At 41.6% G+C, this 22,242-nt stretch overlaps 2 protein-coding genes across 3 annotated transcripts in view; both read left to right on the top strand.

The window, feature by feature from the left end:
• Positions 1–13,605: 13,605 nt before the first annotated feature.
• Positions 13,606–21,296, top strand: LOC116997394 (iron-sulfur protein NUBPL-like). Its single transcript, XM_033062013.1, has 4 exons — positions 13,606–13,746; positions 14,638–14,785; positions 19,635–19,673; positions 21,265–21,296. Exons 1-4 carry the CDS (start codon positions 13,606–13,608, stop codon positions 21,294–21,296), a joined length of 360 nt encoding a protein of 119 aa, XP_032917904.1.
• The window catches only part of LOC116997449 (iron-sulfur protein NUBPL-like), a 76,938-nt gene continuing 74,336 nt past the window's right edge, over positions 19,641–22,242 (top strand). The window contains exon 1 of one of the 2 annotated variants that reach the window (XR_004418191.1): positions 19,641–19,669. The gene's annotated coding sequence lies outside the window, so the exon portion shown is untranslated. The remainder of the gene's footprint in view (positions 19,670–22,242) is intronic. The other variant, XM_033062166.2, reaches the window with a different exon arrangement.

Below are 22,242 nucleotides of genomic sequence, written 5' to 3'. Positions count from 1 at the left end.
TTTGTTTCGAGGGCTGAGATCAGTTTATCATACTGCATTGGAGCAGAGGGAACAGAAAAGGCAGTTAAAAGGGATCTGGATAGCTAGGGATCCAGATCATCTGGGCAAAAGAACTGCATGGTTTCGAAATGAGCTCCTACTGCTAATGTGAAAAGTTAAAATATTGCAAGCGGTTCTTGTATTATCTTCCAAGTTTTTGGCTACATACTCTGATACTCCTTGAATGGCTGCAAAACTGGAAGAGTTGTCTCTTTCTCCCATACATGAATTCGGACAGAGACGAGTTTTGAACAATACTGCCTTCATTCAAATCAGGATAGAATGATGCAGAATTCAGTATCTCTCTCCAAATTAATTTTGACCAAAGATATTATTTTTACAACTGTGTTTTAAAAATATTGTATTTTTTAAAAATAAAAAAGTGTTAATATATAGCAACGTAAGGAGCTGAATTTTAGAACTGGAGTCAATCACAGAGTAAGATTACCAAAGATTCCTATTGAACCGCAAGGGCCAATATACACTTTTGAATAATCGTTACACATAGGGATATATTTGGCTTCTCTCTATCATCTTAAAAGAAGATTCTTGATATGTGTTCAATGAGGTTGCTCTTCCAAAGCAAACCTTCCTGGAAGAATGGGAAATTGCACTAGGTGGTTAGTGTGTGAAGTAGCTTGTTTTCGCTAGCTGTAGGGTATTGTAAAATCTGATATGTTTTTATTTAAACTCAGCTAATTTTATTTAAAACACCTTCTGTTCATTTACTTGAAAGCTGTATCCCCAGACTCATTAAGAAGAGTTTAATGAGATAGAAATCCATTTTAAATGAGAGGGTTTTCCATATATATTTGCAATATAAATTGATTGTTAAGGAAAATGGATTTTGCTACAGTCTGAGCAAATTATAATAAGCAGATTATAGAGGGATATTAATATATAAGGATATTGATTATTATTTGGTGCTATGCCATTATTTACACCAGGACATTTATTTGTGTGCAAGTTTCAATACAAATGTCTGTGAAACATTGCATAGAAAAAAATTAGTATGACATCATTGTTTATTTATGGATTTTTGGTAGAATTGTGTCATATTTTGTTGGGAAGCCAAATACAGTAATTTCACGAATACAAGCCGCACCAATTTGACCAAAAGTTTGGTGGAAACCCGGAAGTGCGGCCAATATTCCGGGGCGGCTAATACATTGACAAAATTCTAAAAGCTGCCAACACGGAAGTGAGAGCCCGCGGCAGCCCCAAGCCAAGCTGGAGCCCGGCCGGCCCCGGCTGAGGTGGGAAAGCCTGGCAGAGGCGGGGCCAGCAGTGTGGGGGGCGGGCGACAGAGCCTGAGCCAGCAGGGCGGGGCAGGGGGGGCGGCAGAGCCTGAGCCAGCAGGGCGGGGGAGCCCGGGAGAACTGGGGCTAGCAGTGCAGGGGAGCATGGCAGAAGCAGGAAGGCCGGCGGGTGGGGCTGCCTGGCAGCGGGGGAAGCCCAGCAGAATCGGGGCCAGCAGCGTGGGGGAGCCCGGCGGTGCGGGGGCCTGCAGTGCCGGCCAGGGCGAGGAAACGCGGCGGCGGTGCAGACGGGAGGGGGCGGCCGGCGAGCCCGGCGGCGGGGCTAGGGAACGCGGCGCGCCGCGGCCGGCGAGCCCGGCGGCGGGGCTGGGGAACGGGGCGCGCCGCGGCCGGCGAGCCCGGCGGCGGGGCTGGGGAACGCGGCGCGCCGCGGCCGGCGAGCCCGCCGGCGGGGCTGGGGAACGCGGCAGCGGGGCGGTGCTGATGGGAGAGGGGGGCCAGCGAGCCCGGCGGCGGCGGCAGTACCACCCGGCCAGCCCCGCCGAGCCGTGGCGCTGAGCTGGGCCACCCGGCCCCGTCGGCCACCATGAGCGGGCTGAGCCTTCCTGGCCCCGCCCCGAGCCAGTAAAGCCCGCTATGCCGCGATCCTGTTACTAATTGGCCAATTTGTGAAAGCTGCGCACGGATTCTCGCTACGAACGAAAGTGCGGCTAATATTCGGGGTGCGGCTTATCTATTGACAAAGACAGCAACATTGTCGAGGCACCGGGGGTGCGGCTTATAATCTGTGCGGCTTGTATTCGTGAAACTACTGTAATTCTATTGCACCTTGAATTTCTTGACTCTTACTGGCCTATTGTTTGATTAAAGGCCTCTCTTTTTATGCCAAAGAATAATAGTGAATTTGTTGGATAGATTTTAGGCGTGGATTTGGATTTGACTGTGGGTTTTATATTAAAAACCCCACCTCCTGACATCTAAAGAATATATCCATGAATAAAATATATCGGTATTTTTATCAGGTACTATATAAAGACATTTTTCTGCATGTTTTGGATTTCACAGTCGTCCCAGAATATTTCCTATATCCTCTATTCTTGTTGTCACTAGATCTGAAAGTAGGTATTTTGAGAATGGTACCCAGAAGATATTTCTGCTTATTTTTAAATAATTTCTCTTTCAGAGGGGCAGTCTCACAAATTGCAGTGGGAATGATTAAGTGTCTGAGTTCAGGATTTGTTTGGACAACACTAAGGCACATGTTGTGATTCTTGAGGTGTCCTGTGCAGGGCCAGGAGTTGGACTTGAAGATCTTGATGGGTCCCTTCCAACTCAGCGTATACTGTGATTCTGTGATTCAATGTATATTTGAAACAAATCCTTTTGTCAAGAGGTGGGTGGATGCTGGAAGGAAGCTCTGCCTGTGCGGGGACTTGGCTTTCTCTGTGTCTTTCAGTACCAAAATGATCTCAAGTGGTTGAATTCTTCCCTGGGGATTTTTCTTGAGGATTTTTGTTGTTACTAAAGCTTGGTGTTGCATACCATTTGGCAGGAGCAGGAGTTGACTGGACTTTTGAAGAGACAAGGTGTATCTGGGATGTTTTTCCTTTGTCTATGGTGTCTAAAACATGATCAGTGGTCTTTCATGCAGCTATCACATCGACAAAGTTGCCCCTATCTGTTTTGAAGAGAAACTATACATAGCTGCAGAGGCACGAAGACAGCTGGCAAGGATTATATCTTGGTAGAACTCCCTCCTTTGGGACAGATGTAGCTGAAAGGCTCCAGAGTGTCAAGGGAAGAATTAGATTTCAACATTTTATTTTCTCCATTGCCAAATTTGGAACTCTACCCTTGCAAAATGAACCAAAAAATTTCAATCACTTAGAATCATTCAGCACAGAATCATGGGTGGGCCCCACTACTGATGTGAAAGGTAAGACAGAATAAATGGATCTCCTTGTGCCAATTGTTAAAGATTGCTGTTAAAAAACTCATCATCAAAGAATGACCTGAAAAGGGGAATTTGCAACAGTGAATTGCAAATTTCGATCACAAGGTAAAGATATTTCCACAAAATAATTTGTAAACTGGGATTAATGTTTAAATAAAGTAGAATTTTAATTTGGAAAAACAGGTCAATCATCAAAGAAATTGAAAGGATATTGCATATCTTTAGTCCAAGATGTTTAAACTGCCACAGGACAGCTCAAAATATTAGTGTGATTTGTTTCTGCAGTGATATTTATGATCATGCATCTTGAACTAAGTCAGAGGATGACTTATTATTTTTCCCTCTTTTTCTCCCCGTTTACTTATTTTGTTTTTCTTTTTGAGCTCCTTGCCTAATCAAGAATAGCACAAATAAGTTCTCTGGCTCCTATATTTGGTGATTATTTTTTGTAGCTTATTTTTCAATTTATTCAAGTTCAAGACGCAGTTTAAGCCTATTGCAGCCTCAGAAATGTTAGCTGAAGTGCTAATTAGCTGGAAGAGACGAGGTACTGCTCAACAGTGGTGTGGGTGCAGAGAGGACTAGGTGGTGGTGTTAGAATAATTTTACTGTCTAAGACATGTTATGATGACTGTATTTAGTACTGATTTATTCAAACAACTGTCCAGAGGTCAGGAGTATGTCTGCCTCCCAACCACCATCCTCCTTCCCCCAAGAGGTATTTAAATCAGAAAAGCAAAGAGGGAATGAAGAATTTCTCTAGCACAAGTCAGACAGAAGAAATGAGCAGTCCTGTCAGTCAAAGAGCACAATTATTGCACAATGCCTGTGCAGAGCTACCAGAAACAGCTCTTCCAGAGAAGTGAAGACTGTCATCCACTTTGCCTTTCAAACTGCCCCCTAGGTCTGTTTAGCATTTGAAAGAACCATCGAAGACTTCTGGGGGAAGTTGATTTTGAGAGGAAGATGGTACTGTGGTTATCTTTGTGCTTTACCTCTGAGGAAGGTCATGGCTTCTTCAGCTCCAGTTCTGTAGCATCAGAGTTGGTCACCTCTTTAGCTCTTCCAGCAGAGCCAATTTAGTGTCCCCACAAATGTCAGAATTGTTTGCAGTGAAGGTTGGTATTCCTGTTGAGGAAGTACAATTCACTAATTTGAGCAGTTGATTTTATCTGCTGATTGTGTTTAAACAAAGCAACAAAATCTTAATACACAATTAAAAATAGATTAGTGTTTTGTTTAGTCCTTCATACAATTACAAAACAGACACTGAAATGTGTTATCGCAATCAGAAGTTAATTAAACTTCTGAAAAAAATAACAGATTCAATGTGAAAGCTGTGTCAGATACAATTACTGGTTTTTATTGTGAGAAGCAGAAATTTGCATCTGTTAGGGGAAAAAAAGTAGCCTGATAAAAGACACACAATCTGCTTACTTACTGCAATTGCCTGAAGGAAGGAAGAACACTATTAGTCAGTTTCTTTCTCATTGGGCCTGTGACATTTTGCTACTCATTTTTTCTTGCTTGAGTGTTTCCTGAACCAAATCTTTGTCTGTATGATTGACAGGCATTCATGTTAAAAGGACTTCAGTATCGTGCTCCAGTGGAATTAACAGAGCATTGGGGTGCCTGCCTGCAGCATGTACCATGGAGTCTCACTCCAACACGGTGGACTGATTAGGAGCAATATGTTTATTCTTTATCTTCACGGAATTGAGCTAATCCCATATGCCCATATGCTCTTTCTTGTGCAGAGCCAATCTTGACTTTCAACACTTCACTCTTCATTCTGGAATTCAGAGAGAAACTGAATGGAGGCATGGAGCTGACTCCATAAGGAGTCCCTCAAAGGTCAGCAGTTTGCTGCTTCACCATTAGGAATGGTATTGCCAGATCCAGGTCGATCCCTGCAAGTGTATCCAAATGCTTCCTGGATCTCCTGAGTTTGGGATCTACACAGCAGGAGCACATGAAAACAATTTGGGTATAGGACAGCACTGACTCAGTGATGAGGGAAGCAGCACTCAGCACTGAGCTAGAAAAGGGCTACCTTATGGTCAGAGGTGGAGCAAGCAGGGCAGGAGTAATGGAGCTCAGTGACAGTCAACAGCGGTACAGGCTGTTCGCCATCCCTGACCAAGCTTGGTAGGGCCACCCAGGCCACCCTTGACCAGTCAAAGTCAGCTTCAGCTTATTGTGCTCTGTGTGGAGCTGCTGACCACACACGAGTTCAGAGCCTGGCACTGCTCTGGAAGGTGGGGATCTGATTTGCCTCAAGCCCCTGAACTAACCCATGCCTGGCTGATTGTACATGGCTATTGCAAGCTGGGTTCCTCTTGATGGAGGAGGTATTTTGAACAGGCACAATAGAGCATAGCTTCAACATTCTTTCTTTTCCTACCAGCAAGGTTGGTCTGCTGCATCCAAGGTGGATACTCCTCTTCCCCTGCCATGTAAAGGAATTAAAGTCTGTTCTACCCAAGTATTTCTGCATCATTGCTCTCTTCACCTTATAAACACTTTTGTAATAGCAATTAGTATTACAGAATGTGGTTAAGTTACTTAATACCATTTTTTTCATCTTCAATGAGAAATTTTGATGATAATATGAGGATGTTGCTATAGATAAAGATGCATCAATATCTTCTAGGATCTTAAACCTGCGCTTCCATGTTTTCATCAGATGCCATGTGTAACATCAGAGTATTGACATAAAGCCTTATGTTATTAAAAATGGACATGAAATGAGATGTGGCTTTTTCTATTCCTTTCACAAACAGTATGAGAGTCATTTATTATTCTCTTTGTACCTGGAGGACTCCTTGCCTGCAGTTACTGTTGAGTATGCAGGCATAATAAGGCTGTCTGTCATTTTTTTGCATTTATATGGATGACTTTTGAAGTAAAACTCACCACAGTTTCAAGCCAAAAGCTTTCTCCTTGAGTTACAGCTCCTATCATTTTTCCCCCTCAGGCATACTGATCCTTAGCTAGTCAGGGAAGCATGCACACGAATGATAGTTCATTAGGAAATTCTCTGAATGGTAAACTCTGAAATCAGCCCAAATGCTATTTGCCATGCATCATGATAAAATTTGTGAATTTGACGAGGCACTAATTTTATGCTTGGTCTGCCATTTATGAGTTGTTGGAGCTGTTGTTTCCAGAACACAGCAACCTTTTTCACAGCGTAGTTCAGCAAAATTGCCAGAGCACAGTGACCCAAGCAGGGGTTGACAGATTGTGGCATTTTATTCCAATTTTATTCAAATCGGTACCTCACTTTGCCATAGTACAGCATGATATACTGATACAATGATGTTGATCTATGGGCTTTTCCTAAAATTATATTTTGGGAACTCATTTCCCTTAGAACAAATGGCAGCTGTAAGATTTTAATTTGCCATCAGTCTTTGGTTTTTGATGGTTTCTTTCAGTAATACAATAGTTACATATATATGTATATAATAATTTCATTATTTTAGCCCACATACGTAAAAGGTGATCTTGGGAGGAAAAAGCAAATGTTTAATACAGTGAACTAAATAATAAAAGATTGTAAATTCTAAAGAATATTCATGGAGGCAAATGAGATAATAAACATGTCAAGAAATGATGTGACTTCCTGCTATGACTTCCAGTGTAGATTAATATGTTTCAAAGAGCAGTGTCACAAACTGTTTTTTAACTTTTAATTTTCACACTTTCTCAAAGCACCAATTTTTAAATGCATGTTTCCAAATTCATTTAGGATGACACTATTAGTGTATTATTAGATAGCTCAGAAGCATTGCAATGACAGGATTTTTCGCCTATTCTTTGACTGTTTTATGTTTTTTTAAGCTGCCAAAGAGTTAGCTTCATTCTTTTACAAAAGATGCTAAATTGCTTCTGCAGAGTGGAAGTGAAACACTTTATCTTCAATATTTGATGTTATAAAAGAATACAAAAATAGTATTTGGTATAACTTTTTCTTACAGATCTTTTTATTTCACAGATAATTCTTGGAATTGCTGGAGGCTTACAATTTTATGATTAACAGAATAAAACAATTACTCTGTAACTTGGGGTATTTTAATATTAATTACAGACGTTTAATCTTTCCTTGGATACACTGTTGCCCATAGGACAAAAAATAATCATATCTTCATAGTAACAGTTCCAGTGATGACCACATCCCGATTAAAAAATTCTTTATTTTGGTGCCCACAAATAAATTCTAGCAGAAATATGACAAATTTTAGCTCCTGTTACAGAAAACACACATCTAAATAATGCACAATGCACCCTGGAGCTTAGAGAATGATTCAGCTCAGTTTCAGGTGAACCTCTAGGCTACATCTGTACTAAGAATCAACATCAGGAAATACTCTTGGCCATTGCAACTCATCTTCACTCCCTGACATAGTTTTGGCCAGGGCTTGCTCACTATTCTGTTCCTGGTTCAGCAGTTAAGAATCAGTTAAGAACCTCTGGCTCAGTGTAAAACCTTGAAGAGTTACATTGACAGCTGAGCATTAGCCAGAGGATTGTGTTCCAAGAATCAGTGCTCTGGCTTCACAGTGATAGAGCAGTTCTACACAACAGTGCTTCATACAGGGTGCACTGACAACAAGAAGTGTTCTTGGATCACAGCTATTTTCAGCTGAGATTGGTCCTGGCACACCAACCTCTGGAGCAGATTGCTATAATTGTGTAAGGTTGTCATAATTGTGTAAGTGGACAATACACACCCAAAGTTCATTGGTGCCTTCTGAAATACCTTGCTCTGCTTTTGCAGGGATTTATGAGACAAGCACTGAATGGCTATGGAGCAAAACTGAACTGGTTTAGAACACTAACCAGATTTTAAAAATAATTACTACTGTACACAAAAAACAGCAAAAATTGATGTAATGTTTCAATTAGCATCATTGATCAAATAAGATTGATTTGCTGTATAAAACCTGTTTAGGCTCAGGGTTCTGATGTTCACAAAAATGCTTCCTGTAAAACAAGCTTGCTACTGAGAAAAATGAAATGCAGAATTAAAATAATTTCAGAAACTGAAACTGTGAATGTTATTGTGACTCAGATCCATAGTGCCAAATGGTTTACTCAAGCTTTTAGGAAAGTCACCATCTTTTTATTCTTTATTTGTACACTGTCTAAAGCAACAGGACTCATTCTGTCCCTGAGACTCTTATAATTGCAATTTATCACCATTACTGAAAAAAAAAAAAGGAAATAAGAAAAGAAAGAAAATGACAGTCTTCCTTCAATGTTTGTAAATGGCAAAGATTAGGAATAGTTTCAAAACCTTTCTTTTATCTTCAGGTATGGAAATACTGTTAATTTGTGTTAGTTCCGTTCATACATATCTATGTATGTAAGGTACCTATGAAAAATTATGTGGCTTTGTTATAGAAGGGCATATTGAACAAAATAAATCCTTTCATTTTCTGCACCACTTCCTAAAGGTTGGAAAAATTGCTGTAATATAAGCTGCATCTTCACTCTGATGTGACTGTTACTATAGAAAGCAATATGAACCTGAAGAACTTGATGACCAACTTAAGAAGAGACTAGTGACAATTTAAATAAGGTTTTCATCACTTCTTGACTCTGAAGGACTGCACTTTTTAAAATTCCCCAGGAAAGCAATATATAAACTAAATTGGTCCAATTCTTCAAGACCTTCTTCCTCATTTAGTGAAACTGAATGAAAGTAAACAATTTCTTTTTCAGTTTAAGATTAGGCAAAGCTTTCACATTGGATGAAGCTACTTATCTGGTCCTATACTTATTGGCAATACTAATAAACATGATAAGGAAAAAACATTAAATTGTTACTGTTTCTTGTGTGCTTTCTTTGTGCTTTTTAAAGGTGTTGCATTTTCAAGTACTGCCATACATAATAGAAATTTCTTCTTAAACTAGGTAATATTCTGTATGAAAATTCACGTAAACCTGCCTTGTTTTGAATGGCTACTTGAAATCAGAATCTGTTACAATCCCTTGAGCCAAATTTACTTTGCAACAAGTGGGCATAACTGCCTCCATGCATGTCTAAGCCTAGCAGGAAAAAGACTTTAGAAGAAAAATTCCAGTGAATGCAGAGAGGTAATATCGCAACACAGAAAGACTCTCCTCATATACACCTGCAGTTGTTTTCTCCTCTAATGCCTGAAATTCCCTATTTACACGTTTTTGAGATGTGCCTTATTGATGTATCTGGAGCCTGTTCCCCCAGGTATGCCACCGTGCCCCTGTGCACAAGCTCTGTCAAGCTGATGCTGGTCTGTATAGGACCAGATCAGTGTTTCAGCATTAAGTAAAGCAACATGGAAGCTGCTTTAACTTCCTTGTGGAGCACAGCAAAGATAAAACAAGGAACTCACACTGGTAGGCATTTTGGCTTGGATTATTTTGCAGCCTGATAAAGTTTGTCAGCCCCACAGGAGAATGCTGTTTTGGCAAGAGCATGCTGTAGCATGGTCTCATAGCTGCCAAGGGGAGGAGGTGGCAGCTATCCTGAAACACAGTGCCAGGGCTGAGCCAAGAGGTAACGCTCACAGCCCAAGGCTCATTAGCCAGGGCAGAGCCCTGAACCCAGTAATTATCACCGTGTGACAAAAAAAGATAAAAAGCATCATTTTAGCCTTATTTATCTTAAAGGTACCAGGGCTGGCCAATCAGCCAGGGGGAAAAAAACCCAGAATCTGAGACTCGCATAACACACATGCTCAATTCTAGCATGCAGTGGATATCTCTGTGGCCAAAGGTTGCAGGCCTGGTCATGAAGTTAAAATGACCCCTTGGTTCTGAAGAATCTTTCTTTTGCCATTCTTTAATATATTTTCTAGTTCAAATAGTGACTGAAATAAATGGCTTATATGAGAGTTTGCAGTTACTGTGTTATTAATGTGGTACTATGCAGACACCCAGAAATGAGAATGGATACTTTTTTTTTTAAAGCCACTTACATCCTGCTGCGCAAAAAACAACCTAATTATCTACCAAGTCACTTTTCAAATGTTATTTAATTTTTAAATTTTGGAGTTATTTTGGCAAGAAATCTTTCCTAGCTATACCTGGATACCCTTAATTGATTTTGGGTAGAGAAAGAATACATTTGAACACAAAACAATATAATTTCACACAAAAATCAGTTCTATTTTTATCATGTTATTGTTCAGGCTGAATAGCAATTTAGAGTCTATGAAACAGTTTCCTACATTTTCTTAAAAAAAACCATCACTTTGCATTAAAATTAAATATTGTGTCTTTAATTTTGTTACACTTTTGGAAAGTCCAAAGTGGAATTTTCTGAAAGATGCTGATATTACCTGTAGTTTCCATCAAGACTCATGTCTGGCAGTAAAAATTTTACTAATTTTTGTTGCATTTTTCTAGACTCATGTTACCAGTATATATTGTGCTGTGTGTCAAACAACATAGAACAATATTTTCAAATGTTGAAATTAAAATAGGAAGCCAAGAGCAATTGTGAGAAGTGTACAATCCATAAAATTGTCTTCACAATTAGTAGAGATAGAATGACTACACAATACACTGTAGTGTATTCCACTAAAGTCAAGGCATTTTGAAAATGCCTACTATATTGCTGAGCAAATGTAGTATTTGGCCCTTTTTAATGACCAAATACTGCATTTCATACTCATATTCAATACAACCTACTGCCATGTTAGCTACTCTACTAACAGGGTAGTTAACAAACTAGCGCTAGAAGAAATTACAGTAATTTCACGACTATAAGGTGCACCGGATTATAAGGCGCACCTCTGGGAGTTGGCAAATTTCACAACTTTGTAGATCATATAAGGCGCACCAGACTATAAGGCGCACTTTTTATTTGCAGCAAGGAGCTGCGTTGTGCACAACAAAGTAACGAATTACTGGCAGGTGCTCAATTTGCAAACATTTTTCACAGATCGGTGTAGCCTTTAAACGCAGCCCCAGGTGCCCTCCCCGTGCCGCGGGCCCCGGCACTCCTGCCCGCCCCCGGCGCTGGCTGACACGGCTCATGGCTCCTACCACGCAGCCATGCCGTGTCCTGGCGTTCCCTTGCCCAGCGGCTGCGGCGGGTCCCGGCTTCCCCCTGGCCAGCAGCTGCACCGCGTCCCCCCGGCTGGCAGCCACAGCTCCCGCGGTTTCCGGCTCACCCCGCGCGGCCGCAGCTCCAGCGGGTCCTGGCTCAGCTCACAGCTCACACTTCCAGGTTGGCAAATTTCCAAACTTTGTCCATATATATGGCGCATCCGGATTATAAGGCGCACTTCTGGGTTTGGACCAAAATTTTAGTCACAAGAGTGCACCTTATAGTTGTGAAATTACTGTACTAAAGTTAAAAATATTGAGGATTGTCAGCTCAATTTTACTTTGTGCTAGCTCAGCTTTACAAAACCCCACAAAAATACTTGAGTAGTATTGTTGTTGGTGTTGGAACTATTCCCAAAATGAAGAAGTGTATCGTATGTTTTTGCCACTTTCTTTTCTCTGTAAAGACCTTGGAGTGACATATATCTCAAGTGTGTTCCTACCTGTGATCCTGCAGTATCGATTCCATTGATGTGACATGCACAGGATCTTGCTTTTTAACACTGCCTCCAACTGCTTGAGGTGGGAAAAACAATTATTGAAATATCCTGCAATGCAAAAGAGAATGTGGTTTCCAGAGGCAGTGAAAAAAAGCCCCGGAGGCCCATCTATATCACAGTTTCAAACAAAGTCCCTTGTTAGTTTTCACTACTCTTTATCAGTTGGGTTTGACAGTAGGGTAAATTACTGGGAAATTATTTGTCCTCTTCAGATGTCTGTGGACATGCAAAATATTGGTATCTGTAGATATGCAAAATATGCTCATGTGAGTACATAAAAAATGTAGGTTGAATGGGAATCACTTCAAGGAAAGGAAGAAAAAAAATGTCAGCATTCTAATTTACGTGTTGCAGCTGAGCACTGGAACATGCCTTTGGAAATGGTGGGGTTTAGCAAAATGTTTCATCAGAGCTTTTAATAATGTAATTTAAAAAGCAACATTTAAAATGGTGAAAATTCTACTCACTGTGAAAGAAAGGAAATGTTTATCATAATAACACTTTAAACTAATGTAAAATCCTCTGATCCATTACATATTACAACAGATACCAACAAAAGACACTGTCGACACTGTATTTTTCATTTGCAAACTGATGACCTGAAAGTGCTAAGATCTAAATTATTTCTACATTATCACTTAGCTGAATAAGGAATATTCATGGAATTTTAAGAGCAAATCTAGTCAAACAAATCTAATGTCCTTCCACAAGGTGGTTACAAGGCTTGTAGGTAGGAGAGAAGCAGATGATGTGTGTCTTAAAGCTTTAACCAAATCTCACATGATATAAGGAACAGAAATGGGTTTTGATGGTGAGGGTAAACTGGATGGAAAATCAAAACCATCACCAGAACAATGATCAGCGCCAAACAACAGGACATGAAACTGATGCACAGGAAGTTCCACCTGAGTGTGGAGAAGAACTTCCTTACTGTGCAGGTGACCAAGCCCTGGAACAGATTGCACAGAGAGGCTGTGGAGTCTCCCTCACTGGAAATATTTAAGAACCGTCGGGTTGCAATCTTGTGCCATGTTCTCTAGAAGGACCCTGTTTGAGCAGGGAAGGTGGACCAGATGATCCACGGTGGTGGCCTTCCAATCTCACCAATTCTGTGATTCTGTGCTTTAGTATTATTAAAAAAACCCAACAGACCAAAAAATCCAAATCAAAATAAGCAAAAAAACCGCCGCCCACCACACAGGCGGCATCTGACTCGGCTACAGGTCCCTCTATTTAGGCAGTGATCCAAAGGAGGAAATGGGAAGTATTTATTATATTTGTAGAGGACACAAACCAAGACAGGACCGAGCTCTTGCCCAACCATTTTGCGGGCGAAGATGAGAATTCAGAAGGCACCGACGAGCCGAAGGAGCACTGTAGAGAGCGCCAGAACGAGGGACAATTACAGCACAATGAGGAATTAGCCCGAGGCAGTTTGCACTGCGTGCGGTCACTCGGTGGTGACCCCTTGGCCCGGTTTCCTCACGGACAGCGGCCGGGATCTGCTTTCCGTGGTGCAGCTTCCCAGCCTCACCGCTCGGCGGGAGGGCGCGGGCCGCTTCCCGCAGCACCGGAGTCCGGAGCCGCGGCCCCTCTCGGCGCCACACCCTCAGCTCCGGCACGGGGCTGCCGGGCCCACCCAGCGCCAGCCCCGCCGGCGGGGCAGCGGGCGGGCGGGCGGAGCGGCGCGGGGGGCGGGCCGAGGCGCGGCCGCACGGCGCCATCTCAGCGCGCCCGGGGCGGCCGCGGCATGGGAGGCGCTGCCTGGCGCTGGGGGCTGCGCGCCGCCCGCCTCCTGCCCGGCGCCGGCGGCGGGAGGGCTCCGGCGGCGCGGCGGGGCGGCCCGGGCTGTGCGCCCGCCGCTTGCACCGCTCCGTCCGCCGGCTCCGCGGTGAGTGAGGCGGGAGCGGAGCGGAACGGGGCGGGCGAGCGCCGGGCTGGGCTGTCCCCGTGCTTGCGGGGGTGCCGTGGGGGCGGCAGGCGGGGCGGTCTCTCCGTGCGCGGGTGCCCTGACGGCCGTGACTGCGGCAGCCGGTTGTTCACAGCAGCGTCCCTGCGGGAGGGGATGCGGTGGCTGCAGGCGTTGGCTCCCGGGCCGGTCCGAAACAGCGGCGGCCGGGATAGGAGTATGGGTGATCGCTGCCCGCTTGTTACCCGGGCTCGCGTGGGCTCCGTGGGAGCAGAGCGCGGCGCTGAGCGCAGTGGCCGTACCGATGTGCCGGCCGGGAGCAGGTGGGGCTGATCGGCTCGGCTGCTCCGTCCGCGCAGCCCTGGGGCCCGCGTGTGGCTCTTTGCGGCAGCAGCAGCGGAGTGCCTGTGTGCGGTGCGGTGCCTGTGCGCGGCTCAGGGCAGGGACAGCGCTCGGACAGCCCTGTCCGGCAGCGCCTGCCCTCGGCTCCTCGGGTTCCTGCTCCGTCGCTGCTGCTGTATTTGTTGTGTCTGGAACAACTGTAGCGGAAGGACCGCCAAGTCCAGTCTGTTTCATAAAGCTTCCGACTTTGAAGCAGTGTTTTGGTTTATTTCAGCACAATTTTTTTTCCTTTGATTGTTAAGATCAATCATATTTGTTTATAAAAAAACCATGTGACTGGCGTTATTTTAAATTGGCCCAGTCCTTGCTGCCTGTGAAGCAGGCTCCCTTTGGCAGAACTCCTGTGCAGAATGTTTTTCTGGACAAGTAGTGAAAATTTCTCAGTGTGCAGGTAGTTTTCCTCCTGTCAGCTTTCTCTGCGATAACTGCAGGCTGGTGCACATGCATTCACTTGCTTTTTGGTTTTGTTAGTCCTCAAGCTCTGGGGATGAGGCTCTGAGGGACAAACGTGCTCGGATCCTGTCACGGGGGCTGCCGAAGCAGAAGCCCATAGAAGGAGTTAAGCAGGTAGTGGTTGTGGCTTCTGGAAAAGGGGGAGTTGGAAAATCAACAACAGCAGGTAAGGTTTCTTTTTTTTAAAAATAATTTCCTTTGCACATTTTGTAGTATTTCATATGGAATATTTAGGTGCTCGTGTCATTACCTTGTAATTGGGTTCCATAACACGTCCCTTCATGTCTGTCAAGTCCCACTGCAGCCGTTGAGGATCTACTTGGATACAGAAATCCTGGCTTTAATTTAGGTGTGAATTGAACTTGGTAATCGTATCTTTGAAATAGTGCAGTGCTGTCCTGAGGCAATGGGACATCTTAAGAGGTGATGTAGGCTGAGGTGAAGAGGATCATATGCTAGTGCAGTGGCACTGTTCCTCCTTCCCATGCCAATTAGAAGTGCCTGCACAGTGCCTTTGTGTAGAGGATACTAATACTTAGAAAGTTTCAAGTTCAGGACTCCGTTCAATTTTCACAACTACTTATGTAGGCTTTTTATAAAGAAAACATGAAACTAGTTATAAAACACATAAATTGATCAGAACCTTGTGAAGCTCCTTGAACTCTCTCACAACTCCATCATTAGGTTTTGAATTAATTTTTCTGTAATTTTTTCTCTACCACCTGTTCCTGGGTGGTAGAATGGGATAGTACATGGGTTACCAGTACTGCAGAAATTGACTTGAACTTAAACAAATGGCAGAATGGAAAAATATTTGTTCTGCCAACAAATGTGGTATCCTTCTTACAGTGCTGGTGGATGAGGGAAGAGTGACTGGTGTCGTGGACCTGGACTTCTGCAAAGCATTTGGCACTGTCCTGCATGACATCCTTGTCTCTGAACTGGAGAGACTGGGAGTGATGGATGGACCACTTGGTGGATTAGGGATTGGCTGGATGGCTGCATTGCATCCAGGTCTGAGTCCCCTATCGTAAGAAGGACCTGTGAGAGTGTATCCAACAAGATGATCAAGAGGGCTGGAGCACCTCTGCTGTGAAGACAGGCTGAGAGAGTTGTGGTCATTTAGCTTGGAGAAGAGAAGGCTTTGGGGAGATTCTTAGAGAACCTTCCACAACTTGAAGGGGCTTACAAAAAAGAAGGAGCATGACTTTTTATGTGGGCAGATAGGACAAGAGTGAATAGTTCTAAACTAGAAGTGGAAAGATAGATAAAAATTCGATAGTAGGAAGAAATTCCATACTGTGAGGATGGTGAGGCACTGGAACAGGTTACCCAGGCAAGGGGTGGTTATCCCACTTCCCTGGAAGTGTTCAAGGCCAGGTTAGATGGGGTTTTGCACAACCTTGTCTAGGGGAAGGTATCCCTGTCCATGACAGGGGTTTGGAGCTGGATCATCCTTAGAGTCTCTTCCATCCCAAACCATTCTATGATTCTATGACACTGAAAGTAAACTTATTTGAAAAGATCTCTGTAAAGTGTTAGAAATTTGCTTAAAGATCTCAGCATCTAGACCAGAGAAGAGTCATCCTTTAGTTGAAGGAGGTCTGCTGTTCATCTCCATGTGTTGTGAATAACACATGGAAACACCTCTTAATGTATCATTTTGGGGTTTGTATTTCAGCCATGCTTGAAGCGAACTGATAGTCTAACAATTTCTAGAACAGACTAACATGATATCTGTACTAAAAGTAACTGTTCTTAAAAAAAAGGAATTTTTTCCCATTTGTCTGCTATCTATCCTATACATAGGATACACCTACCTGTACCAAGACATGTAAAACAATTAAAACTTGTGTTTCTTAACCATCAAAAGGTATGTCATTATAATAGACTGGTTGTTGCAGGTTACTAAAAATACCCAATACCTGTTCATCAGTTGACAGTTTACAAAATGAACATAATTTGATGAGTAAATTCAGGTTATTCTCTTCATGTCTGCAAACAAATATCTGAATTTAAGCTCTTGTAACTGGTCATCTGTGTGCAATTTCTACATAAAATATAATGCATGTATAAATAATACTTAGAGCTGGAATTTCATTCCTACGCATTTAAAAATAAAAAAATCAGGTTAAATCAAGTGTTAAATAAGATACTGAAAATGTAAATGAAGCATTTACATGTGTCTGTAATGGACAGCCTTTTTAAATGAGTGTTTTAATTCTTAATATTGAGAAAGAAATTTATATTCTTGTTTATTACAATAAGGGTAAATTTTGTAGTTCAGATGAACAATTGAATTTCAAATAACTTGTATAGAATAAAGTATTGCATGGCATCATTACTGAATTATGTACTTAAAATCATATTCTTACTTGAGGTTTGTGGGGAACATTTATGGTGACAATTTTGCTGATGCATTTTGAGAGCAGAAGTTGAAAAGTAAGGAGACTAGTAAGCACCTCTATTTCCTAAAGCACCACAGAAAATATCATCAGTCTTGTGTGCATGTCAGAAGGACTGTCAGGGCTTTTTTTTTTGTTTTCTGCAGTATAGTTGAGTTTCAGTTGCTCTGGATCTCCATTTCCAGAAAAGAGCATTCGCATTCTGGTGAAGTTTGTCAGGGTCATTCCCCAACCTGTTGAATAACTCATTCTGTTTATTGCATATGACTTTGATGTTGTAGTCTCTGTTGCTTCCAGTGCTTTTTGGTCTTCTGAAATCAGTCAAGTTGATGATTAGAAAAAATTACAGTAATTTCACGGTTACAAGCCTCACATGATTATAAGCCGCACTTTTGTTTGCAGTGAGGATGCTTGCACAATGGGTGGCTTGTAGTTGTGAACTTACTGTATGTTACTGGAACAATATTTTTCAATGCATGTTTAAATACATTTATTGTTTTTTGTTGTTTCTATTTGTCTAATATGTTGCTTTGTTTGTTTGCTGTCTTCCTTCTCACTTTCCTGTCAAGTTTCTGTCTTTTAATGGCATTCTTCTATGTTTACCACATCTGTCCAAAGTCTGGGATTTTTTGTTTTTTGTTTGTTTGTTTGTTTTTGATTCTTGCTCATCTGTTCCCTTTTTACACTACCCTAAAGATGAGAGTACTGAAGAAAATTGGTCCTAACATAAAAAGAAGTCAAAAAGCAGTCTTGAAAGAGGGGAAATTTCTAATTTATTGAAAGTCTTATTATCAGCTGTGGAAGTAGAAAAAATTTAAAGGCTGGTGTTCTTGCTCACATTCTGCTAAACCTGATATTTGAGGAGAATACAAAAACTGATTACATGGACCTTCAGATATTTTTAACGAAGACTGAGAAGCTGGGATTTTTCGTTATTGTTCAGGGAAACTGATATGTTTGACCATGTATTGACTATATTTCATATAGTCAACATATCGCATATTAACTGCATTTTAACTTTTTTTCCCTTTGCATACTCTTATTCTGCATGTAGGATGTACTGTTATTGAAACTTTTTTGATTTTGGGCCTTCTTTATATGCTAAAATATTTGCATACACTCTGTTTTTAAATGGTCCTTACATTGAGATGTAGGTATTGAAAGTTTCCTTCCAAAGTTCATCTAAATTATCTATAATTATCTATAGATATTTTATTGATGATGTATGTTAACCATGTCAGATGCAGACACACAGCTGGCTCTTTATATGTCTGATTTTGGACCAAGAACTTTTATTTGTATTGTTAGCTGAGTGTTGGGAGAGTTCAACTGTGCTATTTATTCCTAGGACCAGTTTAGATTTGGAAGTTAGAAAGTTGGAAATTACAAACTAGTAAACCTTCCCAGACTCATACTGATTTCAAGAGGGCTAGAGTCATGGAATCACAGATTATGCTGAGTTGGAAGGGACTGACAAGAATTGTCAAGTCTCACTCCTGGCCCTGCACAGGAACATCCCCAAGAGTCTCATCATGTGCCTGAGAGTGTTGTCCAAAAGTTTCTTGAACTCTGTCAGGGTGGTGCTGTGACCACCACTTCTGAGTGAGGAACCTTTTCTTGATAGCCAGCGTTTCTCCTGACTCAGCAGGTAGGGTTACAGTAATTTCATGATTACAAGCCGCACCTGATTATAAACTGCACTTCTGGGGTGTCGGCAACATTTCGTTCTTCCTCCATATATAAACCGCACCGGATTATAAGCCGCACTTTCGTTCGCAGTGAGGATCCGTGTGCAACTTTCACAAAGTTACCAATTAATAACAGAATCGCGGGATCGTGGGGTTTACTGGCTTGGCTCGGGGCCTGGCGGGCTCAGCCCGCTCGGAGCTGCCGATGGGGCTGGGTGGCCCAGCTTGGCGCTGCTGGGCTCACTCGCCCCCGCCTGCCGCCTGCACCGCCGCCGCCGTGTTTGCTTGCCCTGGCCCGGCTCTGCCAGGCTTCCCCCTGCTGCCGGGCTCCCCCGCGCTGCTGGCCCCGGCTCTGCCGGGCTTCCCTGCCTCTGCCGGGGCCAGCTGGGCTCCAACTCAGCTTGGGGCTACCGCGGGTTCTCACTTCCAGGTTGGCAACTTTTAGAACATTGTTCATATATAAGCTGCTCTGGATTACAAGCCGCACTTCCGGGTATGGACCAAAACTTTAGTCAAAATGGTGCGACTTATAATCGTGAAATTACTGTAATTTAGTTTTATAGTATGATGTCCACTTTCAAAAGTGGGTACTTCAAAAAGTTTTTCTTAGTGTTACTATTTGGCAGAATACTGAGACTGTATTTTTATTTTGCAGTGTAGCAACTGAAAGTCTGCAAGTTTTTGCAGATAAGCGTGTTTATTTACTAGTTAAAAAACACAGACTGAAATGTAAGTGCTGCTGCCACTTAAACTGCAAATGTTGTAGAGATGCAAGGAGCTGAGTACTGAGATGATGATGATGTAATTATTAAATAAGTGTGATATATTTATATTTGCTCTTGTTAGCAGTGATAACATTCTCAGTATTCAGGAATTAAATTTTCCTGCACTTAATCTTTTTTCCTCTTCTTCTTTCTTACAGTTAATATAGCCCTCGCCCTGGCAGCAAATGATTCGGTAGGTGAGCATTTAATTATCAGCCTTAATGTGAAATGTGGGTTATAAATAAAACAGTTACTGCTGTGGGCAGTTGCATACATTTAATGTAATTCATGTTTTTATGATGTGAATTTCTAATTGTTTTTGATGGGCTTTTGGGTTTCTGTCAGTTCATTTATATTTTATCGGTACCATAACTTAGTAAATCTCATCCTACTTCTGGATTTGGCTTTGTTCTTTCTCTGGTGTGTCACTGAGTTGAACTGCAATTCTGGAAGGATGTCATAGAGAATGCCTCTGCAGCTTGGAGACAATAAATAATTAAATTCTGTAACTTCAGAACACTGACTTGAGAAAAATAGGAGCTAGTGCAGAATAGTGTCCAAAACATTTTTTTTAAATAGCTCCAGAGATTTACTGTTTCTGGAGAAATTATGTATAGAAATACTTTATAAATAGCTAAGGCAAAAAACTCCCCAAAACTATGTATCTTCCCTAAATCTTGGAAATACAATTTTTTGAGTGATTTCCCAGCTTGGTAATACTAAAACTGTTGCTTGGACTATAAATAGATGGTAGGAACCATTCAAGAATAAAAACCACAGGTGTTCATTGTGTCCACCTGCTGCTGTAGGCTGGGAGTAGTTCCATTGTACACATTATTGCCACACAGGTAAACTCAGAAGCAAGCCTCCTTTGCAATGGGAGGATATATAATGCAGGCTTTGTACTCATAAAATATTAAATACAAAGTATCCTCATGTATTTTAATCGGGCAAATATAGTGTCTTCTTGTAAAGGACAAGTAAAACAAAAAACAGCAGGTAGAAGGAGCGAGGACTACATGCAATCTGCAAGCTTCCTGGAGGAATTTTGTAAAAGATTTAAAAATATTTCCATAAACTCACTCACACTTAATAAGAGGAGTGTTTAAAGCTGTTATATGAAACATGTACTGTTTGTGATGGCATCTGATCTTGTTATTTCACAGTCTTTAATTCTGTGTTTTAAATAGGCTGTTGGAATAATTGGATCTCAGAGAAAAATCTGTCATCTTGAAAAGCAAAACTGCTTAAATGGTTCCTTCTGATCAACTTTAAAACAAGGCATTTGCTCTAATACTTTTGCAAAACAAATATCAGTCTGCAATGTGATCTGTGTTGTAGGATGGTTGTTGAGTAGCTCCATGGAAACCACATCAACCAATTGCACATAACTTTCTGAACCAACTTTTAAGATGGTGTCTGATAGTTCTCAAACATGCAGTTTTATGCATTTAAAAATATATTTAGATAAAGTATTTCTTAATAATTCTGACATACACAAGTTTTGGGATTATGCCCTTTATTAGGAGTTTTGATGTTACAATTATGTGGTGACGTGTGAAGTTTGAGGCCAGCATTTGGTGGATGTTAATCAATGAAGAGTAGCTAAAACTGATGAAATAGCTGTGAATTGTGTGAACTGGTGGTCACAGGTTAGCAAGCTGTTACTGTGCTGAAATTGTGCATTGATGTAGTTACAGGTTAGAAAGTATGCAATTAAGGTGGATTAAATAAGCAACTGGTTTTTTTTTAATGCATTAATCTTTTTTTTGTTCTGTTTTCTTTAAGATAATAATGGCATGCATCATGTTTATGTTTAACCTTTGGGCTTGAAGTTGCTGGTTTGTTAATTTGTTTACTCACACTGATTTCGGCTCATTAATTTTGTGAGATAAAGTTTTGAAATGAGAATCTCTGTGACCTTCTTCCAGGCTGGAACTGTCCGGTGCTCTGAATTCTAGAAATCATTTCAATTTTCAGTTTTGTAATGTGGGGGTTGGTTTTCAGAGTCCATTGGTGCCTCCTGCTGTATTTTATAATGCATTTCTTTGTCTTTAGGTATGCAATAATGGTTGCCTTTATTTGACATCTAGTAACTACTGATTGTGCCTCACCTTGCCATGGTTTTTGTTTCCTTCATTGCTTGTAAGTTCATCTATTTCAGAAGAAACAGTAATGATTGCTAGTAGACCAGCTCTTCAGGAGGCCCCTGCTACTTCATTAACAGTCTCTTATAAACAAAATACAAATTTCTAGAAACTGATCTTGAACTTGGTGTACTGCTTAAAGGAGGAAAGAAAGGACTTGTGGAGGAAAATAGGTCACTATGACTATAAAGGTCTGTGCTTCCTTCATTAGTCTGTGTTACAAGTTCTGTGCTTGTAACTGTTGTTCTTTTTCTAAGATAGAACAGGTTACAGGCTATTGAAAACTACTGTTTCTGGTGAGTGAGATCTGTGAAATATGCTGTCCTCTCAGAGGAGATTGGCTTAGAGTAGATTCTTCCTGCTTTCAGTTACAGCTGTGACGTCTTGTTGTTTGGTGTATCACAAATTAGAAGATTAACAGTCAAAGTGTAAAGGATTTTTTGTAGTGTTCATGAAAGGAAGCATTCCTGTATCTTTTAAAAATCTACATTCTGTAGTTAAAAAACAAAACAAAAACCCCACTGTTTCTACTGATATATGTATTTTAAATTTTTTCTTTAACATGGAAGCTTTTTCAGTTATTGCAGTGATGGTCTGAAATACTAAGGCATCAACAGAG

The sequence above is a fragment of the Catharus ustulatus genome, chromosome 6, assembly GCF_009819885.2.
Source record: "Catharus ustulatus isolate bCatUst1 chromosome 6, bCatUst1.pri.v2, whole genome shotgun sequence".
Taxonomy (NCBI): domain Eukaryota; kingdom Metazoa; phylum Chordata; class Aves; order Passeriformes; family Turdidae; genus Catharus; species Catharus ustulatus.
Note: the sequence above shows the minus strand (reverse complement) of the source record. Positions and strands in the feature narration are given on the sequence as shown.

What these genes read in the sequence shown, in the direction of transcription:
- LOC116997394 (XM_033062013.1), top strand. Translation starts at nt 13,606, where the DNA reads ATGGGAGGCGCTGCCTGGCGCTGGGGGCTGCGCGCCGCCCGCCTCCTG. An exon ending in CTCCGTCCGCCGGCTCCGCG is followed by an intron (nt 13,747 to 14,637) that starts GTGAGTGAGGCG and finishes TGGTTTTGTTAG; the next exon opens with TCCTCAAGCTCTGGGGATGA. An exon ending in TGGAAAATCAACAACAGCAG is followed by an intron (nt 14,786 to 19,634) that starts GTAAGGTTTCTT and finishes TCTTTCTTACAG; the next exon opens with TTAATATAGCCCTCGCCCTG.